The sequence below is a fragment of the Microcaecilia unicolor genome, chromosome 8 (assembly GCF_901765095.1).
Source record: "Microcaecilia unicolor chromosome 8, aMicUni1.1, whole genome shotgun sequence".
NCBI classification, from domain to species: domain Eukaryota; kingdom Metazoa; phylum Chordata; class Amphibia; order Gymnophiona; family Siphonopidae; genus Microcaecilia; species Microcaecilia unicolor.
Window position 1 is genome coordinate 50906915 of NC_044038.1, and position 22277 is coordinate 50929191.

The window sequence follows — 22277 nt, forward strand, 5'->3', positions numbered from 1 at the left end:
AGTTAGGTGCCTGCAATTACCGCAACTCTGTGGCTGATGTAACAGCAAGCACCTAAATGTTAGGCACTAAGAGCAGGTTACACTAGTATTCCATAACAGAACCCAGGCACCCAGGTTGCACCTCGGGGTGTCTAAACAGAGGCACCCAGTTATAGAATTGAATCCATAGTGCCACAACGCTTAGACAGGTTTTCAGTGGTACTATCCAAAATCCACAGATTGGGGACTTATACATTTAGCAGTGGCCACTAAACATAAGTTCTTTTGAATATTAACCCATATATGTGTTTCTAAAATAGCCTCATAAAACCTGCAAAAATGGCGGGTATAATGCTCCTGTTTACATTTATAACTGCTTGGGAGTGTTTTATAAATTACTTTGCATCTCTTCTCAAACTATGTGGGTCATGTGAAAGTATGCCTTGTCACTGTGTGCACTTTTACACATGGATACCGTGAGATAATTTTATAAAAGCTATTTTCCACAGTTAAAAAAGGGTTTACGCAGAACTATTCCTCAGAGTGGAGTTGAGATGGGACTGGATTCTTTCCTGTCTTAAATATGTCTGAAGTGTATTTCTTCTGTTTGGCCAGCAGAGGGGGCATGTTTATGCTTAAAGCTGTTACAGAGGACTGACTTCTCTTTCTTTTATTTGGCACAGAGATAATGGGAAGTGCCTGTAGTGATATAACCAGTTTTTATTTGAAACTTGACTGTTCTGGGCTCTGATTGGCCTGCAGTTTTGAAATTACCTAGCAGATGCTGGCTGTTGCTTCAGTCTTAGCCTGGAAGAAGAGGGAGACAGATCTCTTTGCTAATGCTCTGTGAACAATTAGATGTCCTGATCTTCCCAGGTACTGTTTAGACAGTATATAGATGTTTAGTTTTCTAATTGATCTATTTTTCAGTTACTTGTTACTGTTTGCTATGTGCACATTTTTGTCCACTGTTCAATGTTTTTATGAGAATAAACACAATTGTTTGTTTGTTCTGCCTGTCTGGAGTGATAAAGAATCTTGGTGGTTTGTGTGTTGGGTCAGTGAGTGCTTTCTGGGAACTGAGGGACCACTGGGAGTGTGGCCCCAGTAACCTAGAAAGCACTGGGGATCATTTGAGAGCTGGAGACTTGCCCAGAGGCGGTTGTGACCCAGTTGGTGGGAGGAGGGTGCTAGTGTAGAGCACAAGTGCCAGGTCCAAGCGGACCTGAGCTGTGCTAGGAATAGACCTTCTAAGTGGCCGCGGGTGGCTAGTCGTGTTGTGACACATATTCTTTTGAGAAAATATTGTCTGTACTAAATAACAAGCATAAATGTGTATGGATACTCTTTATGGGATGGTTTTGAAAGGGTACGTATTTTCTTACTTTCCTTATTTGTATCCTGCTTCACAAATTAGGTGGTCCGTTATAAAATTACCATTAAGTTAGCAATTAACATGCACAAGGCTGAGGCCCTAATGCACAAAATTTACCGGGGCAGCAACGTGCAATTTAGACAGGTTCAAGTCAGTTTAGTGAGGATGGTATTCTGCGAGACATGCACAAAGGGGTTCTGCAGTCTCTTTTCCGTTCGCGGTGGCAGCCAATGAGAATCTTATGTAAAACTATGATAATGAGCTGATTACAATTCAGTTGTGTATTCCAAGTGATCTATAGCCGTTTCTGACTGATGCAGAGAAAGGATCACCTACTTTATCCAAGGGAATTTTAACAGGAGGTCAGGAGCTGTCGGTAGTGGTTTTCTGAAGTGTCCCTGCTGCTGTCGACCATGAGAGCTTTGTGTGTGGGGCTGGGAAATGGGGTAGGGCAGAAGATCAGGTCTGCTTATGACCCACACAGGAACTCTGAACACCCCTGGGCCAGCAGTATCAACATCCTCTGCAGGGAAACCCTCCACAGCAAGTAGGGCAAGACCTCTGGTAGAATTCGGAGCATCCTCTCAGGCCGGCAGTGTCAGATGCCCTGTTGTCTGCTGTTCCCCATCCACCACCTTCAACCCTGGCTTGCTGCGGAGCTGGCCAGAGGGTGGGTGGGCATGGACTCACCTGGTGAAAAGCAAAATGAATCAGGGTAGCCCCAGCACCAACTGCATGATGTGCAGCCCTGCTTTGTTCTCAATCCTGCCTCCGTGTTCTGTGGTTTAGAAAAAAGCTACACACGGCTTTCATACATGCACAATAAACCTTCTGTCCTGAAAAGTTGCCATGGAGCTGTGCTTAGCCATTTGGGGCATACACATAACAGCCACGCTTAGCGATTGCATGATAAAAATCTGTGCAACTCATTTGCATGCTATTTGTTTTTCTTTTGAGTATTGCTCGCTATTTCCACTTTAGTAATTTTTACCGAGGTGGAAATAGCTTTACGGGGACTTTTATGCATCAGCCCCTGAGTGAGTACCATTTTCTATTGACAGCAATACACTGACTCGGAATCTTACATTGTACTGGAGCTGGTTCTGGAGAAACCATTAGTGCCCAAGCGAATGCCTGAGGATCTGGCCAAACAGTGAGTAAAGCACTGATTGTGGGAACCTGAAATGGATGTGTGAATTAGCCTTTACGATCTGGCTAGGTGTGTCCCCAGGACTGGTATAAAGTATGTTGTTTTGTCTCTGAGATACACTAGACATAAACTAGACCTCCCTGCTACAGGATACTTTCAGTATTTAATCCAAGTCTGTGCCTCAGCCTGTTCTGTAATATTTGGGATTTTAAGTTTGTATGATCAAAAGATGTCAATTCACAGGATAACGAACTGCATGAAGAAACTTCAGTCAGGTCTGTTAGAGCAGTAGTTCCCAAACCTGGTCCTGGAGGCATCACAGCTGGTCAGGTTTTTAGGATATCCACAATGAATATTCATGAGAGTGATTTGCATGCAGTGGAGGTGTGCACATCTGCTACACCACCCTGCAAACTTCTCCATTTCCAGAAACTACCCTTCTGCAACTGCCCCACCACATCCTGCAAAAATGCCCCATTCCCCCAAAACTACCCCCCACAACTACCCCACCATCCCATAAACTGCCCCACCCCAAAACTAGTCCCTCACAACTACTCCCTATATGGTCCAAGCTCCTCCTCCCCCTCAAACTTGCTGCCCCACAAGTGCCTCCCCCAACCTTAGCTATCTCCCCCATGGACACAACACATGCCCAGCACAAAACTGAGATATACATATATAGATGCTCACACAGGGAATGCTAATATTTCCGTATCCCTTTATTTCATTTTCTTTGTTATTAATTCTATGCTGAGAACTATTTCAAGAATCAGACCGTTTTCTTAGTGATTACTGTGTATATTACCAAGTAACGTCTGTTGCTGTGGACAGGACCAGATTAAGCCTTTGGCAAACTTTACACATACTCAGTGCTCACCAAGGCCAGCCAAACCATTAGATAAACTAGGCAGTTACCTAGAGCAGCAGCTTCCAGGAGGCAGCAAAGAGCAGTCTTTATCAAATCAAAACTATAGGTTTGACAAACACACAACCTCAAAGAATCATCAGCACATACTTTTTACCTGGAGGAATAATGAGTCTTGAAAATTGCACCTGCCTTATTATACATGTACTTATTTAAAAATATGATGTCCAAATATATGTTCTTCTAGGACTGGTCTGCATAGGCGCCCGGTATAAGAGGCTTGGGGAGGCTAAGCCTCCCCAGCCAGAAGTGCAGCAAGGGCAGGGCGGGTGCAGCTCGTGAACATCTCCCTCCCGGCTCCCTCCCCCCCGACTGGTGCGCGACGGTCCCGATCTTTACCCCCCATCCTCCCAACTAGTGCGGTGCCGCTCTCCCCCTCCGCCCCAGAAGCCTTCTCTGGACAGTGTCCATCCTACGCGGGAAGCTGCTCAGAGAGTGCTTCCGGGGCAGGCTGAAAGCAACGGCGCTTACATCATTGCTGATGCTACAGGAAGGAAGCCTCGTTGAAAGACGACGTGACAGGAGCGGAGGGGGAGAGCGATACGGTACCGCACTAGTCCTGGGGGGAGGGGAAGCAATGCCAGACAGACAGACCGCCCAAAGGGAAAGGGGGTTGGAGAGAGGAGGATGTGAGATGCCACATCTAAGGGGAAGAGGGAGGAAGGAAAGCAATGGCAGGGCATGGGAATGGGAAAAGGGGGGGGTGGAGAAAGGAGAAAGAGTGATGGAAGCAAGAAGGGGAGGGAAGAGAAAGGTGGGATGCATGAGGGAGAGGAGAGATGCATGAGGACGCTGGAGGAGAGAGAGAGAAAGTGGAAAAGTGCAGGGGAGAGCCAGAGAGAGATGGGGAGAGAAAGAGGGGACATGGAAGAGAGCAGGGGAAAGCCAGGGACATGGAAAAGAGCAGGGAAGAGCCAGAGAGAGATGGGGAGAGAAAGAGGGGCCATGGAAAAGAGCAGGGGAGAGCCAGAGAGAAGATGCTGGATGGAAGAGGGGTACAGAGAGAGAGCGATTAGTGGAAAGATGGCGGGAGAAAGAGGGGACATGGGCAGGAGAGAGAAGCTGCTGGGGAGAAACTGGGGGAGACCCTAGCTGTCAGATGGAGAAATGCTGAAAGAAAGGAGGGAGAAAGAGGGAAAAGCTGGAAGGAGGGGGCAGAAAGAGGGAAGACACTGGACGTAAGGGTAGGGAGGGAAAGAGGAAAGACACTGGAAGGATGGGGATAGAGAGGACATGCTGAATGGAAAAGGGTCAAGAGAGAGAACTGTTTAGAAGGAGGAGATATAGAGGGAGACAATGGATGGAAGGAGAGGGAGACAATAGACGGAAGGATTGGGAGAGGGTAATGGGTAGAAGGATGGAGAGAGAAAGAGGGATGACATTGGATGGAAGGGTAGGAGAGAAAGAGGGAAGGTGCTGGACATGGATGGAGTGGAGGGCAGGGAACAGAGGAGAAATGTTGGACAAGGATGGAGGGAAGGAAAGACAAAGGAAGTACATGCACATGGATGGAGGGGAGGGGAGAAATGCTGGATATGGATGGAGGGGAAATTGCTGAATTTAAGGGCTGGATCGGAACTCTTTGAGGGCAGATGTTGAAACTGGAGAAAGGATAAGGACAGGTCTACAGATGGTAGACAGGACGCATAAGGACACAGGAGGATGGTGGACATGTTGAGAGAAAAAATATCAAATGGAAAGAAGACACTGAGACCAAAGCGAATAGAAAAACTAAATGATCAGACAACAAAGGTAGAAAAAAGTATTTTATTCAGAATTTATTAACTGGAATATGTCAGCTTTTGGAAATGTGCATCTGTGATATTTTGCATGTAAGTTTCAATTTTTCTAGTATTGCTGCATGCTGAGTCTGACTTCTTGAGGTAACTTTCCAGTTTTGCCTTCATATCTGTTGTGTCATGTGTTTTTCATGTGTAATCAAAGTGCAGTATTCTACTAGTGTGTAGTATTTACAGCCCTTTTTGGTGTTTTTTTTGTTTCACTAGGTGGTGCACTGGTGTTTTAGAGCCCGGTGTAATTACAGTGCTGCCTTTCCACGCATAAGGTTGTAGCTCGTCCTGTCCTTGGAATTAGTGCTGTTATGGTTTGCTAAGGTTATGAGTGTGTTTTTGCACAAGTTTGTGTATAGTGTTTTGCAGTGGAGAGATTGTGTATTGGCCTTACTGAGGTGGCACCAAAACATCAGAAAGGGTTTTAGAGCCTAAATCATGACATACTACCTCTTGAAGGATCTACATATAGTCGTTAATAAAAGGAGCTCATTGTGAACACTATCCACCCTAAAAGGGTGTTTTGTGGCTCTACATGAGAATTGTGATATTATGATCCCTTGTTTCATATTGTTGACGGTCTGCATTTTCCATATGGGTGGTATATTGGTGTATTAGGGTCTGCCTAGTGTTATGGTAAAGTAAGGTTCTGAGTGTGTTTTTGCACAAATTTGTGCATAGTGTTTTACAGTTGAGCGATTGTGGTTAGTATATGCTTTGAGCAACCACTTTATTCTTTGACATATGATACATATCTAATATCTAAATTTAATAAAAGGTATTAATTGTGACTTTTATGGATTTAAGCTCCACCCCTAACCCCGCCCCCTTTAGCCTCCCCAAACAGTTGGGCCACCGACCGCCTATGCTGGTCTGGGAGTGTTGGTGTTGGGATGATCTTGGTTCTTGAGTTTGTCTAATCTTGATGGGGGAGGAGATGCTTGGTTGCTAGGAGTATAAAAGTTAATTGAGAGAGGACATATAGAGGGGCATAATCGAAAGGGGTGCCCAGGTTTTCCTGAGGACGTCCCGTTGAAGGGGTGGGGAAACCCGTATTATCAAAACAAAATGGGCGACCATCTTTCGTTTCGATAATACGGTCAGGGACGCCCAAATTGTGAAATTTAGGTCAACCTTATAGATGGTCGTCCTTAGAGATGGTGGTCCCCGATTTTCACTGATAATGGAAACTGAGGATGCCCATCTCAGAAACGACCAAATCCAAGCCCTTTGATCGTGGGAGGAGCCAGCATTCGTAGTGCACTGGTCCCCCTGACATGCCAGGACACCAACCGAGCACCTTAGGGGACACTGCAGTGGACATAAATTGCTCCCAGGTGCATAGCTCCCTTACCTTGTGTGCTGAGCCCCCCGACCCCCCCCAAAAAAAACCCACTCCCCACAACTGTACACCACTACCATAGCCCTTATGGTTGAAGGGGGGCACCTACATGTGGATACAGTGGGTTTTGGAGGGCTCACATTTACCACTACAAGTGTAACAGGTAGGGGGGGTGGGCCTAGGTCTGCCTGTCTGAAGTGCACTGCACCCACTAAAACTACTCAAGGGACCTGTATACTGCTGTCATGGAGCTGGGTATGCTATTTGAGGCTGGCATAGAGGCTGGAAAAATATTTTTTTAATTTTTTTTTGAGGGTGGGAGGGGGTTAGTGACCACTGGTTGAGTAAGGGGAGGTCATTTCCAATTCCCTTTGGTGGTCATCTGGTCATTTAGGGCATATTTTTGTGGCTTGGTCGTAAGAAAAAAAGGACCAGGTAAAGTCGTCCAAGTGTTCGTCAGGGACGCCCCTTCTTTTTTCTAATATCGGTCGAGGACGCCCCTGTGTTAGGCACGCCCCAGTCCCGCTTTCACTATGCCTCCAACACACCCCTGTGATCTTTAGTCGTTCCCGCGATGGAAAGCAGTTGAGGACGCCCAAAATCAACTTTCGATTATGTCGATTTGAGTGACCCTGTGAGAAGGACACCCATCTTGCGATTTGTGTCGAAAGATGAGAGCCCTTCTCTTTTGAAAATAAGCCTTATGAGGTGTCTGGCTTTTTTCAGGGGTTAAATGAGAAAATGGAGAGGCATCAGGACCCCCCCCCCCCCCCCAAAAAAAAAAAAATAAAAATAAACAAACAAACCTGAGAACAAGTGGAATGATCTCAAAAAACAAAAAAGGTATAACCACTGTGAAATAACTTGCAAAACTTTATTAAAATTCAAGACAGTAAAACACCCAACATGGCCTTTTTTCACCCAAATGGCTATATCAACTACTCCTCTTTGGTTCAATGCTGCCATCCCTAGATCAGCTTGTGAGAGACTTGCCAGCCATAAAATGAACTTGGCCTCTCAGTGCTTATCATCCCATAGAAATAGTCCTAAAAGCTTATTTATCAGAATGTACCAGACAGAGTTTAGCCAATAGCAAAAGTTCACAATGCTCTTTGTTACATAGGATGGCCTCAGGACACTGACCTATCTTTTTTTGTTTTATAGAATAAACTTCATTGATCCAGCACACAATTTTTAACATCAACTGAACTACTCCATCCCTCCCATGGCTCTCAATAAAGTCCCTTATTTTTTAGTGCTATATTTTATGCTAAAAGGGTCCTATATTATATCTCTTACTTAACAAGAAGATGTCCGGATCCCATAGTAAATTCACCCTGACAATGTGCCTAAATTGGACCTGGATCATCTTCCAAAATGCTTTTATCTTCCTACAGTCAGGGTGCCGACAGCCAGGATAGGCCCCAGGGCAGAGAAGTACATGGGCCTCTATACAGGGGGTCCAGAACTGGCATAACCTTACCTGGCAAATTAAAACAGCGGAGCTCTGTGCAAAGAGTTCGACAATGCTATCCATGTCCAATACTTTAGCAAGTTATGCCTGTACAACCAGAGTCCCTAGACTGTTCAGGTGATCCTGACACATGGTAGACTGCAGTTGCCGGTGCGGAGGCCACGTGTACAGAGCATAGTGGATTCACATAAGGGCCCAGGCGAGAAAAGGCCCCAGTGAGGCTCTCGTCTCAGGACCAGCCTGGCTGTACTGCACGTGTTTTCATATTTTAAAAAATTGTAGTTGGGCATGGCAGGCCTGCTGGGCCAGGCCCCTGACACCTAGTGGCCCCAGGGTCATGACACTTCCCTGCCCCCCCCCCCCCCATCATCAGGCCTGCCTACAGTGCCACCACATATGCCGCATGTTACCTTTTTCCCCATATAGGCTCCAGCATCTATCAGTTACCCCTGGAAGCATATGACTCAGTCTGGCCAATGTTAGGTACCACTGATATGTCACCTTATAATTATTAACATATAAGCTCACAAGAGAGGACTTAGATAGGGCTTCCTCCATGTGTTACCAATTCTTTTCAATATATTTGACCCATTTCTCTCCATATCTAATACAGATAAAGATCTGTAAGTGGGTCTTGCAAATGTGTACAACATCAACAGTAGGCCTTTAGTGTACTTGCTGAATTAACACAGACTGACTAATAAGGATTCATCCTCTGTCAGTCTCTATTTTATATCTTCATTGTTCAGCAGGTACATGATCTGTAACTAAGCAAAATAGGGTGTATTTGATATATCAAATTGTTGTTTAAAGGCTCAAAGCTTACAAAGACAGCATCCTCGAACAGCTGACCCCAGAATTTCAGCCCCTTCTCCTCCCAGAACATATAGGCCTCCCTCTGCATTTCTGGGTGCAACATCATTATACTGTATGGGGGTTCATACTGGCTCCCTATCCCTATCCGTTTCCGTTTCCATATTCAATTCAAACTTCTCCTATTGACCTATAAGTGCATCCACTCTGCCACTCCCAAGTACCTCTCCAGTCTTGTCTCTCCCTACGCCCCCCCTCGGGTACTCCGTTCTGTAGATAAATCTGTCTTATCTGTCCCTTTCTCCTCTACTGCTAATTCAAGACTTCGTTCCTTTTATCTCGCTGCACCTCATGCTTGGAATAGACTTCCCGAGCCTATACGTCTAGCCCCGTCTGTAGCCGTTTTCAAGTCCAAACTCAAAACCTACCTCTTTACCACTGTTTTTGACTCCTAACTCACTTGCCCTGTCCTTTATCCTCACCTCTTTATTCCCTTACCCTTAATTGTTCTGTCTGTTTACCTGTCTTATCTAGACTGTAAGCTCTTTGAGCAGGGACTGTCTTTTGTGTATGGTGTACAGCGCTGCTTATGCCTTGTAGCGCTATAGAAATGATAAGTAGTAGTAGTAGATCTAGCCCAGCACAATAATTTTCAAAGCAGCCTATTGGCCTCATCAGAATTGGTTTTCTCTTCTAAAAAGATTTACATTTTTCCTCTGCTCAGAGTTCAAATATATTTCTCACTGATATGTAAAACAGGGGCTCCCTTCTACCAGGACCTTAGCAAGTCCAGCGCATGCCCTGTGTGACATGCCCCCCCAAACAATGCTGATGCACCCCCACCCCGCCCACTTTGCAAGGGAAGCCAGTGGAAGGGGCATGATTTTCATTCCCCAGCTTCCCTTGCACCCTGTGTGGCCGCAGTGCCCACACATACGCCTATGTTTACTAAGCGGTGCTATGGGGACATTTTTTAACACACGTAAATGGTTTACATGCATTAGACACTAACGTGCCATAGAAATGTATAGGCGCATTAGAGTTTAACACACCTTAAATTTACAGGCACATTAAAGATGCTAACGCACCTTAGTAAACATACCCCATAGCTTGTTATGGCCCTGCCTTCTACATCCAAATTTTGAATCATTGGCTCTGATAGAGTGGACATTGATCAGCATTTAATTTCTATCCCCGGTCTATTGTACAAACTGCATTTGTAATTATTCAACTGTATGTTTAGCTATTACTGTTGTACACTGCTTCTGCCCCTTTTGAGGGATTAGCAGTGTAGTAAGTGCCAGATTAGATTAGATTATCAATGCTAATTCAAAGTATCTTGGTGACAGTAAGAAAACCTTCTGCCAGGCATTCTTATGCCTTTAAAAAGAAGAGATTCTCCACCTGGTCTTCAACAGATGGTCATGACCCCATTTGGTGTCCTGAAATACCATACTTCACTACCTGTACCATCTCTATTGACTGGGACTGCAAACATCTTCTATCAGAGTACATTTTGGTGCACTTTCGGCCTAACCATCAGACTTTAAATTTCATAATGTCTGATGGTTTTCTGATTCACGAAGGGACTTCTTCATGTCAGACCACCAATTCAGAAGTTGCCAGGGCCATGGGACCTCAATCTTGTCCTTACATCTTTCTTGAAGCCACCATATGAACCAATGGAGTCTGCTTCACTCAAACATTTTACAGTGAAAGTATTTTTCTCTAGTAGTGATTGTTTTGGCTAGAAGAATAAGTGAAATCTCAGCCTTGGTCACCTGTGAAACATAAATTCCACAATAACAAAGTAGGTCTATGCACCCGTCTTAAGAAGTAAGTTCTTACGAAAGGTAATCACACCTTTCCATGTCAATGAGGAAATATTGCTTGCTACCTTCTGTCTTAAACCACATATAAATCCATGCAAGAACTCCTTTTTCACTCTGGACTGAAAAAAGGACTCTGAATTATTTTAAAAGAACTGAATTGATCTGAACATCTGCATAGCTTTTTGACTCCTTCGACCTTAACAGAATTATTATTTCACTAGTATAAAAGGCCCGTTTCGGTAGGCAATGAAACGGGCGCTAGCAAGGTAATCCCCCCCTCCCTCTCTCCAGACCCCCCTCCATCCCTCCCTCCCTTCCGAGTGTAAGAACCCCCCCTCCCTTTCGAGTTCCAGACCCCCCTCCTGAGTTCCAGATCCCCCTCCCTAGACCCCTCCCTCCCTTCCTTCCTTCCTTTCCTTCTGTCTGAGTTCCAGACCCCCCTACCTCCCTCCCTTCTGAGTTCCAGACCCTCCCTCCCTCCCACCCAGTTCAAGGCCCCCTCACGCCCCTACCTCCCTCCCAGTTCAAGGCCCCCTCACGCCCCTCCCACCGAGTTCTAGACTCTCCCTTCCCTCCGATTTCAACACCACAGCCAAAGTTCTCTTCTCGTCTGCGCCGGCGATGCTTGTTCAATGATCATCTGTTGAAGTTTCTGTGTGTGCATCTGATGTCAGACGCATGCACAGAAACTTGAACAGATGATCATTTATCAAGCAACGCCCCGGCGCAGACGAGAAGAGAAGTTTGGTTGTCGTCAGCACAGGAACGCGATGGCGGCGGGGGAGGGTTTTCGGCGGAAAGGGGGGGGTCGAGAGGGTCACGGCAGGGGGTCCAGGGGTCAGTTACGCGGAGGGGGGTGTTGAAATTGGAGGGAAGGGGGAATCTTGAACTCAGTGGGAGGGGCGTGAGGGGGCCTTGAACGGGATGTGAGGGAGGGAGTGACGTGTGTGTGGGGGGGGCAGGTGTGTTGATGTTCTTCGGGTGTGGGGGGGTGCTTTGGTGATGCGCTGGGGGGGGGGGGTTCTGTGTTGCCCCGCTCCCTGTCACTTGCTCAGAAGTGGCAGGGAGCGGCGCACTGACAGCTGATTCCCAGGCAGGGGGAGGAGTAGGGAAACACGCTCCGCAGACCACCTCCGAGGGATCCACGGTCCCAGGCAGGTTAGAACATTGGAGGTGAGTATTATGATATAGGATTAGCCAAATGAATGTTGGAAAATTGTCTAGCATCCTATATACAGTTCTATTACAAACAAGCTGGCGCTCCTCTTGCCAGAAAAGTCAGACTTCCTCAAATTAGAGCTACAGTAGCTCTAGTGAAATGTGCTACACTGGATGCATATACAGAGCAGCTACTTGGTTCACACTTCATACCTTCTCTTCCCACTACTGCTTCAACCAGTCTACAATCAGAGATGGTGCATTCAGTCTAGCTGTGTTTGCCAACCTGACTTTGTAGCATCAGCAACTCTTACATTTTCTTTCTGTTACTGAACTGCGCCTGGACAAATGACAAACCAGATGAAGTGAGCATTCCAGATCATGGGAGTCATTCATGTATGTGCTAGGTACATAATCCCTCCCATTTCACTGAGAGTCATATTGCTTTTAGAGCTATGGAAATAATGAGGAAGTACTATGTATGTGCAGAACTTTGCACTCAGTTCTGAGCTCTGGGAGAGAATTCCGTCATGGCTCTGTCACATGACTTCACCCAGTTGTGTGCCTGATCAATCCTGCTATCTTCAAAAAGCATTTGTTAGAGGTAAGCAGCACTGCTTTCCTTGTCTCTTCTCTCTTCCTTTACTTCTCATTCATCCTTTCCTTTCTTTATTTGTAGACTGAAAGAATTGATTCCACCACGCCCTCATTTGCCCCGACGGGCCTCAGGAGCAGAGAAGGTGAGTACTAGAAGGTAGAGCCTTTAATTCACTCCATCCAATGGAACTGTCACATTCTGGAAGCACCTATATTTAGGAACTTAGCAAGGGGTGATTTTTCATAAGTCAAATCTAGATTTCTTCCAGTCAATATTCAGCCGGTGGCGGTCAACATTTTTTTAAAGTGTTGCCAGCTGAATTAGACCCAGATATTCAATGATGGGCCATATCCAGACACCAGCATTGAATATCCATATGGGATGGCCACTGGATATTATATGGGTCCCAACTAATATTCAGCTGGGACCCCCATAAGACATTTATGTGGGTCTCGGCTGAATATAAGTTGAGACCCACATTAGAGGATATCAGGTTCACCCCCCTGATTATGATCCCAGCTTCTCCCCAACATTCTAGTAGGCCACATCAGGCCTACCTGACCATCGTGGTGGTCATCAGGGCAGGAGCGAACCAGTTTGCTCCTGCCCCTGGATGTTCCAGCTGTAAAATGACAGCTGTGACTTCTAGCGGTAGAGTTCTGATACTACTGCTAGTGGCTGACCTTAATGGTAATATCATGAGACTACCACTAGAGGCCAAGGCCACCATTGTACAGCTAGAGCAGGAGTGAGTGGGGTTCACTTCTGCCCCAGTGACCCACTAGACCACCAGGAACTGACAAGTAGATTGAGGGGGCTGGGATGAGGGGGCTTGTCATGTTGAAAGGGGGTCCAGTTGAGGGATTGGAATTTGTTGGGGGGTGGGGGTTCAGGAGGGAGGGGCAGGGGTGAAAAATGCAGGTTGCTACCCAAAAGCTAGATGGGTGGCGGCCAATATTCAGTTCTGGCATACACATAGTTAAGTGACCAAAGTTAGGACAGCCTTTTGTGGAGTACTGTTTGGTCGATTAGCTATGCAGACACTGGCACTGAATATTGCTGGCAGCTGCATAACTCCCAGCTCCGACTTCTCCCCCAGAACGCCCCTCTCCATCAAGGATTTGACATGGTTGTTAGTCAGTATTTGGTGGCACTGCCTGGTTAAATATCACTGAGCACAATTTAAGCGAGCAGGAGCCTCTCCTGCCCATTTAAATCACTGAATATTGACCCCCCCCCCCCTGGTTTTCTATATCAAGCCAATAGACTTCTACTGCCTAATTAAGGAATGATTACAAATGGCATAAAATTCCTCAGTTAGTAGTTTACAGTTTAAAAAAAAAGCTGTAGTTTTTGTTGCCTTTTCAAATAAAACAAAATATGATACATTCTTTATTGGACTAACTTAATACACTTTTGAATAGCTTTTACAGAAACTTCTTCCCCAGGTCAAGTTGAAAGCCAGTCAAAAAATATATTGAACTAGTCCAATAAAAAAAAGATATTATCTTCTTTTCTTGATTTTTAAAAAATTTATTTCTATTTATATGATGTGACAAAACGGTGGGGTTTAAGCCTGTAAACAATATTATTTCTTAAAATGTATTTCTCTAGTTTGGCCAGCAGGTGGTTCATGTTTTATTTATTTATTTATAAGGATTTATTTACCGCCTTTTTGAAGGAATTCACTCAAGTTTGTTTAATGATGTTACTAAAAAATGACTGTTTCCTCTTAGTTAACACAGATAAGAGGTAACCTGCAGTGATGTAGTCAGCTTTTTAAAAAACTTGTTGTTCTGGGTTGTGATTGGCCCAGGAGCTCAAAATTCAGCTAGAATGTACTGGCCTTTTCTCCAGTCTTATCCAGGGAGAAAAGAGAGAAAGATCTCTTTGTTGAGGCCCTGTGAACAGTTATATTTGATAACCTATGAGCAGCTATATGTCCTGATCTCCCCAGGTATTATTTAGATAGTAAACAAATGTTTAGATAGTTTTATAATTGATCCATATTCAGTTACTTGTTATTATGTGCTGTTTTTATGTTTCAACTTTTTTATTATATTATCATAATGGCAAACCGTTATACATACACCACAATTAGTACATATACATCTCAGCCAACTAAGTATAACATCAACAATATTTTGTAGTATTTTTCCCCTTCCTTTTCCCCTCCCCCTCCTTCCCCATCCCTCCCCTCCGATAAGCTGACATACTATTATAAGATTGTTGACAAAAAACATCATTTACATAATAAAGTAAAATAATATCATCCTCCACTGCCTTATGTTTTTTGTTTGTTGCCCTTTGATCTCAGCTGTATGATATGACCAATATTACAACTTGGTCCAGGGACCCCCCTCCCCCCCTAGTAACGTATAGATGAGTCTTCTGTTACCACAATTGATACTCAAAAATATTACAGAGTATTAAGAATTCAACTTCTCCCTCTGTGAGTCATCCCGTCCAAATTACACCCCCAGATTTTTAGAAAGCACACTTTTCGCTTGTGTGTTCCTTTTGCCTCTCTCGCTTCCCAAGTAAGCAATTGGTGTACCTAGTTCCGCCAATGCCAGAAGGTCGGTGGGTGTGCAGAGGTCCAGTGTTGCATTATGCATTTTTTAGTCTGGGATATGTGTCATGTTTATCTAATACTAAACATAAGGGATTCAATGCTATATTACAATTCACAATTGTAGACAGAAATACAGCTATTTGTCTCCAGTATCGTTTTATTAAAGGGCACACCCATATCGCCTGATATAGCGTGTTATCTGCCCCCTGACATTTCAAGCAGGTAGCGGTATGAATGCCCCCTGACTTGTATAGTTGTGTCTGGGTAAAATATGCCCTATGCAGCATACGAAACGCACATTCTCGAAGGCCTGCCCCTCCTACTATTCTGGGTATATCCTGTATTTGTTTTACAATTTATGTGCTGTTTTTGTTCCATCTGTTTTTATGGTTCACTGTTCAGTATTATTCATGACAATAAACATTTTTAGTTTATTGCCTCTGCTTGTCTGGACTAAGAATCCTGGTGGTTTGTGTGTTGAGTCTGTGTGTGCTTTCTAGGAACTGGGGGACCACTGGGAGTATGGCCCTAGTAACCTAGAAATCACCAAGAATAACCACAGGTGGTTGGGACCCAGTCGGTGGAAGGAGAGTGCTAGTGTAGAGCACAAGTGGCAGGTGCAGGCAGACCTGAGCTGTGCTGGGGATAGATCCTCTAAGTAGCCACAGGGTTAGACCCAGGTGACTGACTAGACATTTTGTGACCTATGGCAACCACACTACTTTACCCAGATCTGTATATGAACTTGTGTTGCTTTAGAAGCTGAGGATTAAAAGCAACCTGCCTCTGGACAACTGCTGTGGCTCTGTCTTCAGTCAGATATTCAGCCTAGTCATCCTCAGATTTCAAGACCCAAAAAATTAGTCTGCACTCATTTGTGATGGTCACAATGCCTTTGTTGTTATCCTGACACAGCTAGAAACTGAAGTCTTTATTTATTCCTGGAAAAAGGACAGAACAAATATTGCTACAGTGTGGCTGCCCCACCAGCTTTTTCTGTATGAACCATTTGGGCTGGAGATGCTAATTAGGGGTTCATGCACATTTGTTCCTTGACTACTTGGCTGTTACAGCCAAACTGGTTATTCATTTAAAAACAAATGGTACACAGGGACCTGAGGAAGAAGGTTTTAGCCTCTGACACATAGTCAAAAAATGTATTAACTTAAGGCTCCTTTTACCAAGCTGTGGTAAAAGGGGCCCTGCAGTGGCATCAGTGCTTGTATTTGCTGTGTGCCGAGGCCCCCTTTTACCGCAGTGGGTAAAATGGCTGTGCAATAAGTTAAACTCTTGCCACATGGCCATTTCCTGTGGGAGCCCTTACTGCCACCTATTTAGGAGGCGGTAATGCTCCAACAGTGCTAACCCAGCAGTAACCGCTGCCCAATTTCCACCTGGTAAGCCCCCAGTGCAAAAAATATAAAAATATTTTTCAAGCGCCGGAAATAGCATGCAGTGGAGGCAGGAACTACTGTCAGGCTCCTGTGGTAGCCTAGTGGTAGTGCTGAATTGGCGTTCGGCAAGCCATGCTTTTGTAAAAGGGCCCCTTTGTCTGATAAAAAGGTATCACCTTATTTTCCATTTTTGTTTTTGTTTATTAACTTTAGCAGCTACTACACTACTTTAGCCAAATTGGTGCAACTGTGACAGGCACCATCTTATAAGACAACACTAAGAGTTGATTGAAATCATCAGCTCACTTGTTTTCTTTTTGAGAGGACAGAAACTGTTTCATTTGGGGTTTCAGCTCCGTTAAATAGGCATCTGTTAAGCTATTGTGCCGTGAGTCTTTATTCACACTTTTCTATATTTTTTGGCTCTATTTTTTAAACTCTTCCCATTCTGCCTAGCCTAGCCATCTCAGTCACTGTCCTTAGCCTGGTGCAACAGATGTGCATCCTGCATCTGGCCATTAGGTGTCACCATTCTATGAGTGCTGACACTCCCTGTTTGCTATAGTCTTGTGAGCCCCTTCTCCCTAGCATCCTTGGCTTCACTGACCTGAAACTGACCCTAGATCTCCTGCAAGCCACTGATTTACAGAGCTATTAATTCCTCAGCTTGCCACGTAAATTTTTTTCATAGCATCATGTCTAATCTGACTTTGATTTCACATTCAGATTCTGTCTTTCATCTTTTTCTAGGCAGTTTCAGATTATCATGCGCAGATTATCAGCATAACCAATGCTGTACTAGATGAGTACTATGACCTGTTTGGTCAGCAAATGACAGCAGACAAAGAAGTGGATGGCCACACCCTAGAGGAGCAGAAGTGCCAACTCAACTTTGAGCTGAATTGCTCAGGAAAGTACTTTGCTTTCAAGGAGCAGCTCAAGGTAAAAACTGCATATTACATGTAACGTGTTTTTCCTTCTTTAGTTGTTTTTCTCTGTCTCCCCATCTTTCTTGGCCATGAAATTGGAAAATAGAGTGTTTTTCACAAAAGGGAGGGGTTTGAATGTATAATTTCAGCATATTCAAGCAAAATCGTCAAAGAAAAACATCTTTACATATGCAGAAGAATCTTGATTATCCAACATAAATGGGACTGACAGGTTGTTGAATAATTGAAAATGTCAGTGCACCACCACCACACTCACTGCATCCCTTCCTTTCTCCCCCCCCCCCCCCTCCCAAACAATAGCACCCACACCTCCCTACCCCAAAGTGCCTCCTCCCACACCTACCGAATCAGACAGTAGCAACCACAAATCCCAGCCCTCCCCCCTCAAAATGTCTTCTCCCCCACCCACCTGTAGGTCCCCTGGGTCTTCCTTACAGTCCCTGGTAGTCTAGCAGTGAAGTTGGGGAAGGAGCAATCCCCAGTCACTCCTGTCCATGCTGGCTCCAGTTTCAAAATGGCTGCTGCGACCTCTGTTCTAAATATTTTCAATTGAAATGATTTCCTTTAGATTTAAAAGGCCAGCATTGCTAAAAGCTCTGTCTCATGCTCTATTTATTCTTTGGTTAGGGAGAGAGTACACAATAGACCCTCCTACACAGGTGATCTTGGTACTCTTGTTTCTCCGAGGACAAGCAGGCTGAATATTATCACTGATGGGTCGTCGTCCGCGACGGCCCAGGAGACTGGAACTCAGGATTTCGGTCAAATCACAGCACCGAAACTGTTCTAGTGTCTGCAATAAACTCATTCAAACAAACAATTGCAACTGGCAACAACATACTCCTCCTACAATTCGACATGTCCAGTGCCTTCGACATGGTCAATCATGGAATACTATTTCATATACTAGAATACTTTGGAATAGGAGGTACAGTTCTCAAATGGTTCAGAGGATTCCTAACCACAAGATCATACCAAGTAACAACGAACGCGGACATATCAGCCCCATGGACACCTGAATGTGGAGTCCCCCAAGGATCCCCCCTCTCACCAACCCTCTTTAACCTGATGATGATACCTTTAGCTAAATTACTAGCCAATCAAAACCTCAACCCCTACATATATGCAGACGATGTCACGATTTATACCCGTTTAAACACGATCTAAATGAAATCACCAACGAGATCAACCAAAGCCTCCAAATCATGCACTCCTGGGCGGATGCATTCCAGCTAAAACTTAACGCAGAAAAAACACAATGTCTTGTACTCACCTCACAACATAATACAAACAACTTCACCACCAAAACTACTCCATACTGTTCTCTTCCTGTCTCACAAAATCTGAAAATTCTCGGAGTTACCATTGATCGAAACCTCACACTCGATGCCCACGCAAAGAATACGACAAAAAAGATGTTCCACTCCATGTGGAAACTCAAAAGAGTAAAACCTTTCTTCCCGAGATACATCTTCTGTACCCTGGTACAGTCAATGGTACTGGGTCACATGGACTACTGCAACGCACTGTACGCTGGATGCAAAGAACAGAGTATCAAAAAACTCCAAACACCCAAAATACTGCCGCCAGACTCATATTTGGAAAAACTAAATATGAAAGTGTAAAACCCCTAAGAGAGACACTTCACTGGCACCCACTTAAGGAATGCCTCACGTTCAAGATCTGCACGATTGTTCACAAAATCACCAATGCAGATGCCCCAACCTACATGCTAAACTTCGTGGACTTGCTTCCTAGAAATGCCAAAAGCTCATCCCGCAAATTTCTGAATCTACACTTCCCCAGTTGTAAAGGACTAAAATACAAGCTGGTGCATGCAACTACCTTCTCTTACATGAGCACGCAGTTGTGGAATGCATTACCCACTACCTTGAAAACTATTGACGAAATAACCAACTTTCGTAAATCTCTGAAAACACATCTCTTCAACAAGGCCTATAAAGAGAACCCATAACCTTACCTATCCGCCTAAATATTTTCTTCTTTCCTTCATTTAATAGTTTTACATCACTAATTGTATCTGACATCCTGGAACGACAAAGCCATAACAAGACTCTGTAAGCCACATTGAGCCTGCAAATAGGTGGGAAAATGTGGGATACAAATGCAATAAATAATAATAATAAAAAAGGAAGAACTTTCGAGAACGCGGCGTCACGCGGGACAAGACGCACCGTGCATGCGCGAGCAGGTTCCCGCCCGCGACGCGAGTGTGTCATCTCTAGTTTCTTTTCTATCCACGACTGGGAAAGTTGTGTTTTTCTCTATGTTCCCATTTCGGCTCAGGAGAACCGTTTTTGGCGTGCTTCGCCCAACTTTATCTCCTGTTTCTTTTTATTTCCTCTCGTTCATTCAAACATTAAAAAAAATCCATTATTTTAGTAGTTTTTCTTCCCCTTTAGTTTCCTTAATTTTTTGAGGCGGCTGCCTTTAGACTGCTCGGTCAGGCTGTTTTTCCTTTTTTTTGTGCCTTTTTATTTGGCACCATCGAGCCGTTTAATTTCGCTGCCACTGTTTTTCCCTCCGTGTCATCGAGGACACCCAGCGGCTTCAAGCGTTGTACTCGGTGCAACCGGACCATCTCGGGAACTGACCCCCACGCGTGGTGTCTTCAGTGCCTAGGGCCCGACCATCTACCAGCAGCCTGTAAGCTGTGTAATTTGAAGAAAAAACGGACCCAGGTGGCTCGGGAGCCTCAACACGAGAAACGTTTTCCAGATCGGTCCGGTCCTTCGACGTCAGCATATGACACAAAATTATTCAGGGTCGTCAAGTCACAGGAGGAGTGTGAAAGATTACAGAAGGACCTCGCAAGACTGGGGGATTGGGCATGCAAGAGCCAGATGAAGTTCAATATTGACAAGTGCAAAGTGATGCATGTGGGTAAGAGGAACCCGCCATGCAAGGTTCCACGTTAGGAGTTACGGACCTAGAAAGGGATCTCATCATGGATAAGACGTTAGAAACTTCTGCTCAGTGTGCTGCAGAGGCTAAGAAAGCGCACAGAATGTTGAGTATTATTAGGAAAGGGATGGAAAACAAACACGAGGATGTTATAATGCCGTTGTATCGCTCCATGGTGCAACCGCACCTTGAGTATTGTGTCCAATTCTGGTCGCCGCATCTCAAAAAAGATATAAAGGAATTAGAAAAGGTGCAGAGAAGGGCGACGAAAACGATAAAGGGAATGGAACGACTTCCCTATGAGGAAAGGCTGAGAAGGTTAGGGCTCTTCAGCTTGGAGAAAAGGCGGCTGAGGGGTGATATGATAGAAGTCTACAAGATAATGAGTGGAGTAGAGCAGACAGATGTGAAGCATTTGTTTACACTTTCAAACAACAACAAAACCAGGGGACACAAGATGAAGCTAGAATATGGTAGATTTAAAACAATTAGGAGAAAGTTTTTCTTTACTCAGCATGTAGTTAGACTCTGGAACTCGTTGCCGGAGAATGTAGTGACAGCAGCTGGCCTTACGGAATTTAAAGGGGGTTTGGACAGATTCCTGAGTGAAAGTCCATTGAACATTATTAATTTTTTTTTTTTTTTTTGGGGGGGGGGGGGGGTTGCCGGGTTCTTGAAGCCTGGATTGAACGCTGTCGGAGACAGGATGCTGGGCTTGATGGACCCTTAGTCTTTTCCCAGTATGGCGGTACTTATGTACTTATCGGTACTCAGGTCGGCAGCATCGGCATTGACGTAGAGGAAAGCATCGACATCGAGAGTTCAGGTAATGGCTGACGAAAGACCACAACGTGCTGGGAGCAGCGAGGCATCGAGCGGATCTCCACCTGTCTCGAGGCCTACTACTATGCAGGTCCCCCGGCCCCAAGGAGGTGTGAGAATTCCACGTCCTCCTCGTCGGTACCGAGGAGTCTCTATGACGGACGTCGAGCAAAGGCAAAGAAGCACCATCATCGATCTCCTTCCATGCACGGTACCGAGAGCTCCGGGGAGCCAAGGGTGTCGGCACCCGAGAAGTGTCGGCGCCAGGAGGACCGCTCACCCTCCATACAAGAAGTGCCGATGTGTCGGTCATCTGGCAGCCTGGTACCGGCTCTCGAGCCCCCTCAGCTTCTAGCACCGATTCCTGCACCGGTCCCCCAGCCTTTTCCGATGGAAGCTCTCAACGAGCGCATCAGGGCCCTTCTTCCAGAACTCCTGGAGGGGTAACTGCGCCAGTCTGCCTCGGTGTAGGGGGTGCTTGCGCCTGTACTGACTGCAGAAGCAGCATCTGGGCCCTCGCCTGTGGTGAGGTCTCCGTCCTCGGTGCCGCTTGCGGTACCGGCGTCGGCCGCCACCCGGGTCGATTCCCCCTCGACGTCGGTGGAGGAAGCTTCGCTGGAGTCCAGGCAGGGGTCGACTTCTCGACATCGCCCACAAGGTCGACGATCCTCAACGTTGAGACAGGCTCGGGTTCGGGCTGCTCTTAGGGAGCGTTTGTCCGATACCGATGAGGAGCGCTCGTGGGAAGAGGAGGAAGACCCCAGATACTTTTCGGAGGAAGAGTCGTGTGGGGTTCCCTCTGATCCTACTCCACCTATTGAGAATAGAATGTCTCCACCTGAGAGTCTCTCTTTCTCATCTTTTGTTCGGGAAATGTCTAAGGACATTCCATTCCCTATGGAGGTTGTGGATGAGCCCAGGGCCGAGATGCTCGTGGTCTTGGACTATCCTTCTCCACCTGCTGAGGTTGCTACGGCCCCCTTGCATAATATACTGAGGGAAGTGCTTATGCGAAATTGGTCTTGCCCTCTTTCTAATACAGTTGTCCCCCAAAAATCCGAATCCCTGTACAGAGTCCATGGAGAGCCTGTAATGGTGAAGGCCCAACTTCCTCACGATTCCATGGTGGTGGACTCTGCTCTCAGAAGAGCCAAGAGTACTAGAGACTATGCCTC

The 22277-nt window shown here is 45.5% G+C and overlaps 1 protein-coding gene across 1 annotated transcript in view; it reads left to right on the forward strand.

Moving 5' to 3' along the window:
* CFAP70 (cilia and flagella associated protein 70) overlaps window positions 1–22277 on the forward strand; it is a 178555-nt gene that overhangs the window by 51326 nt on the left and 104952 nt on the right. Inside the window, 3 exon segments of the mRNA XM_030213232.1 lie at window positions 2416–2507; window positions 12518–12578; window positions 17156–17347. Of these exon segments, the coding sequence (XP_030069092.1) occupies window positions 2416–2507; window positions 12518–12578; window positions 17156–17347 (345 nt within the window).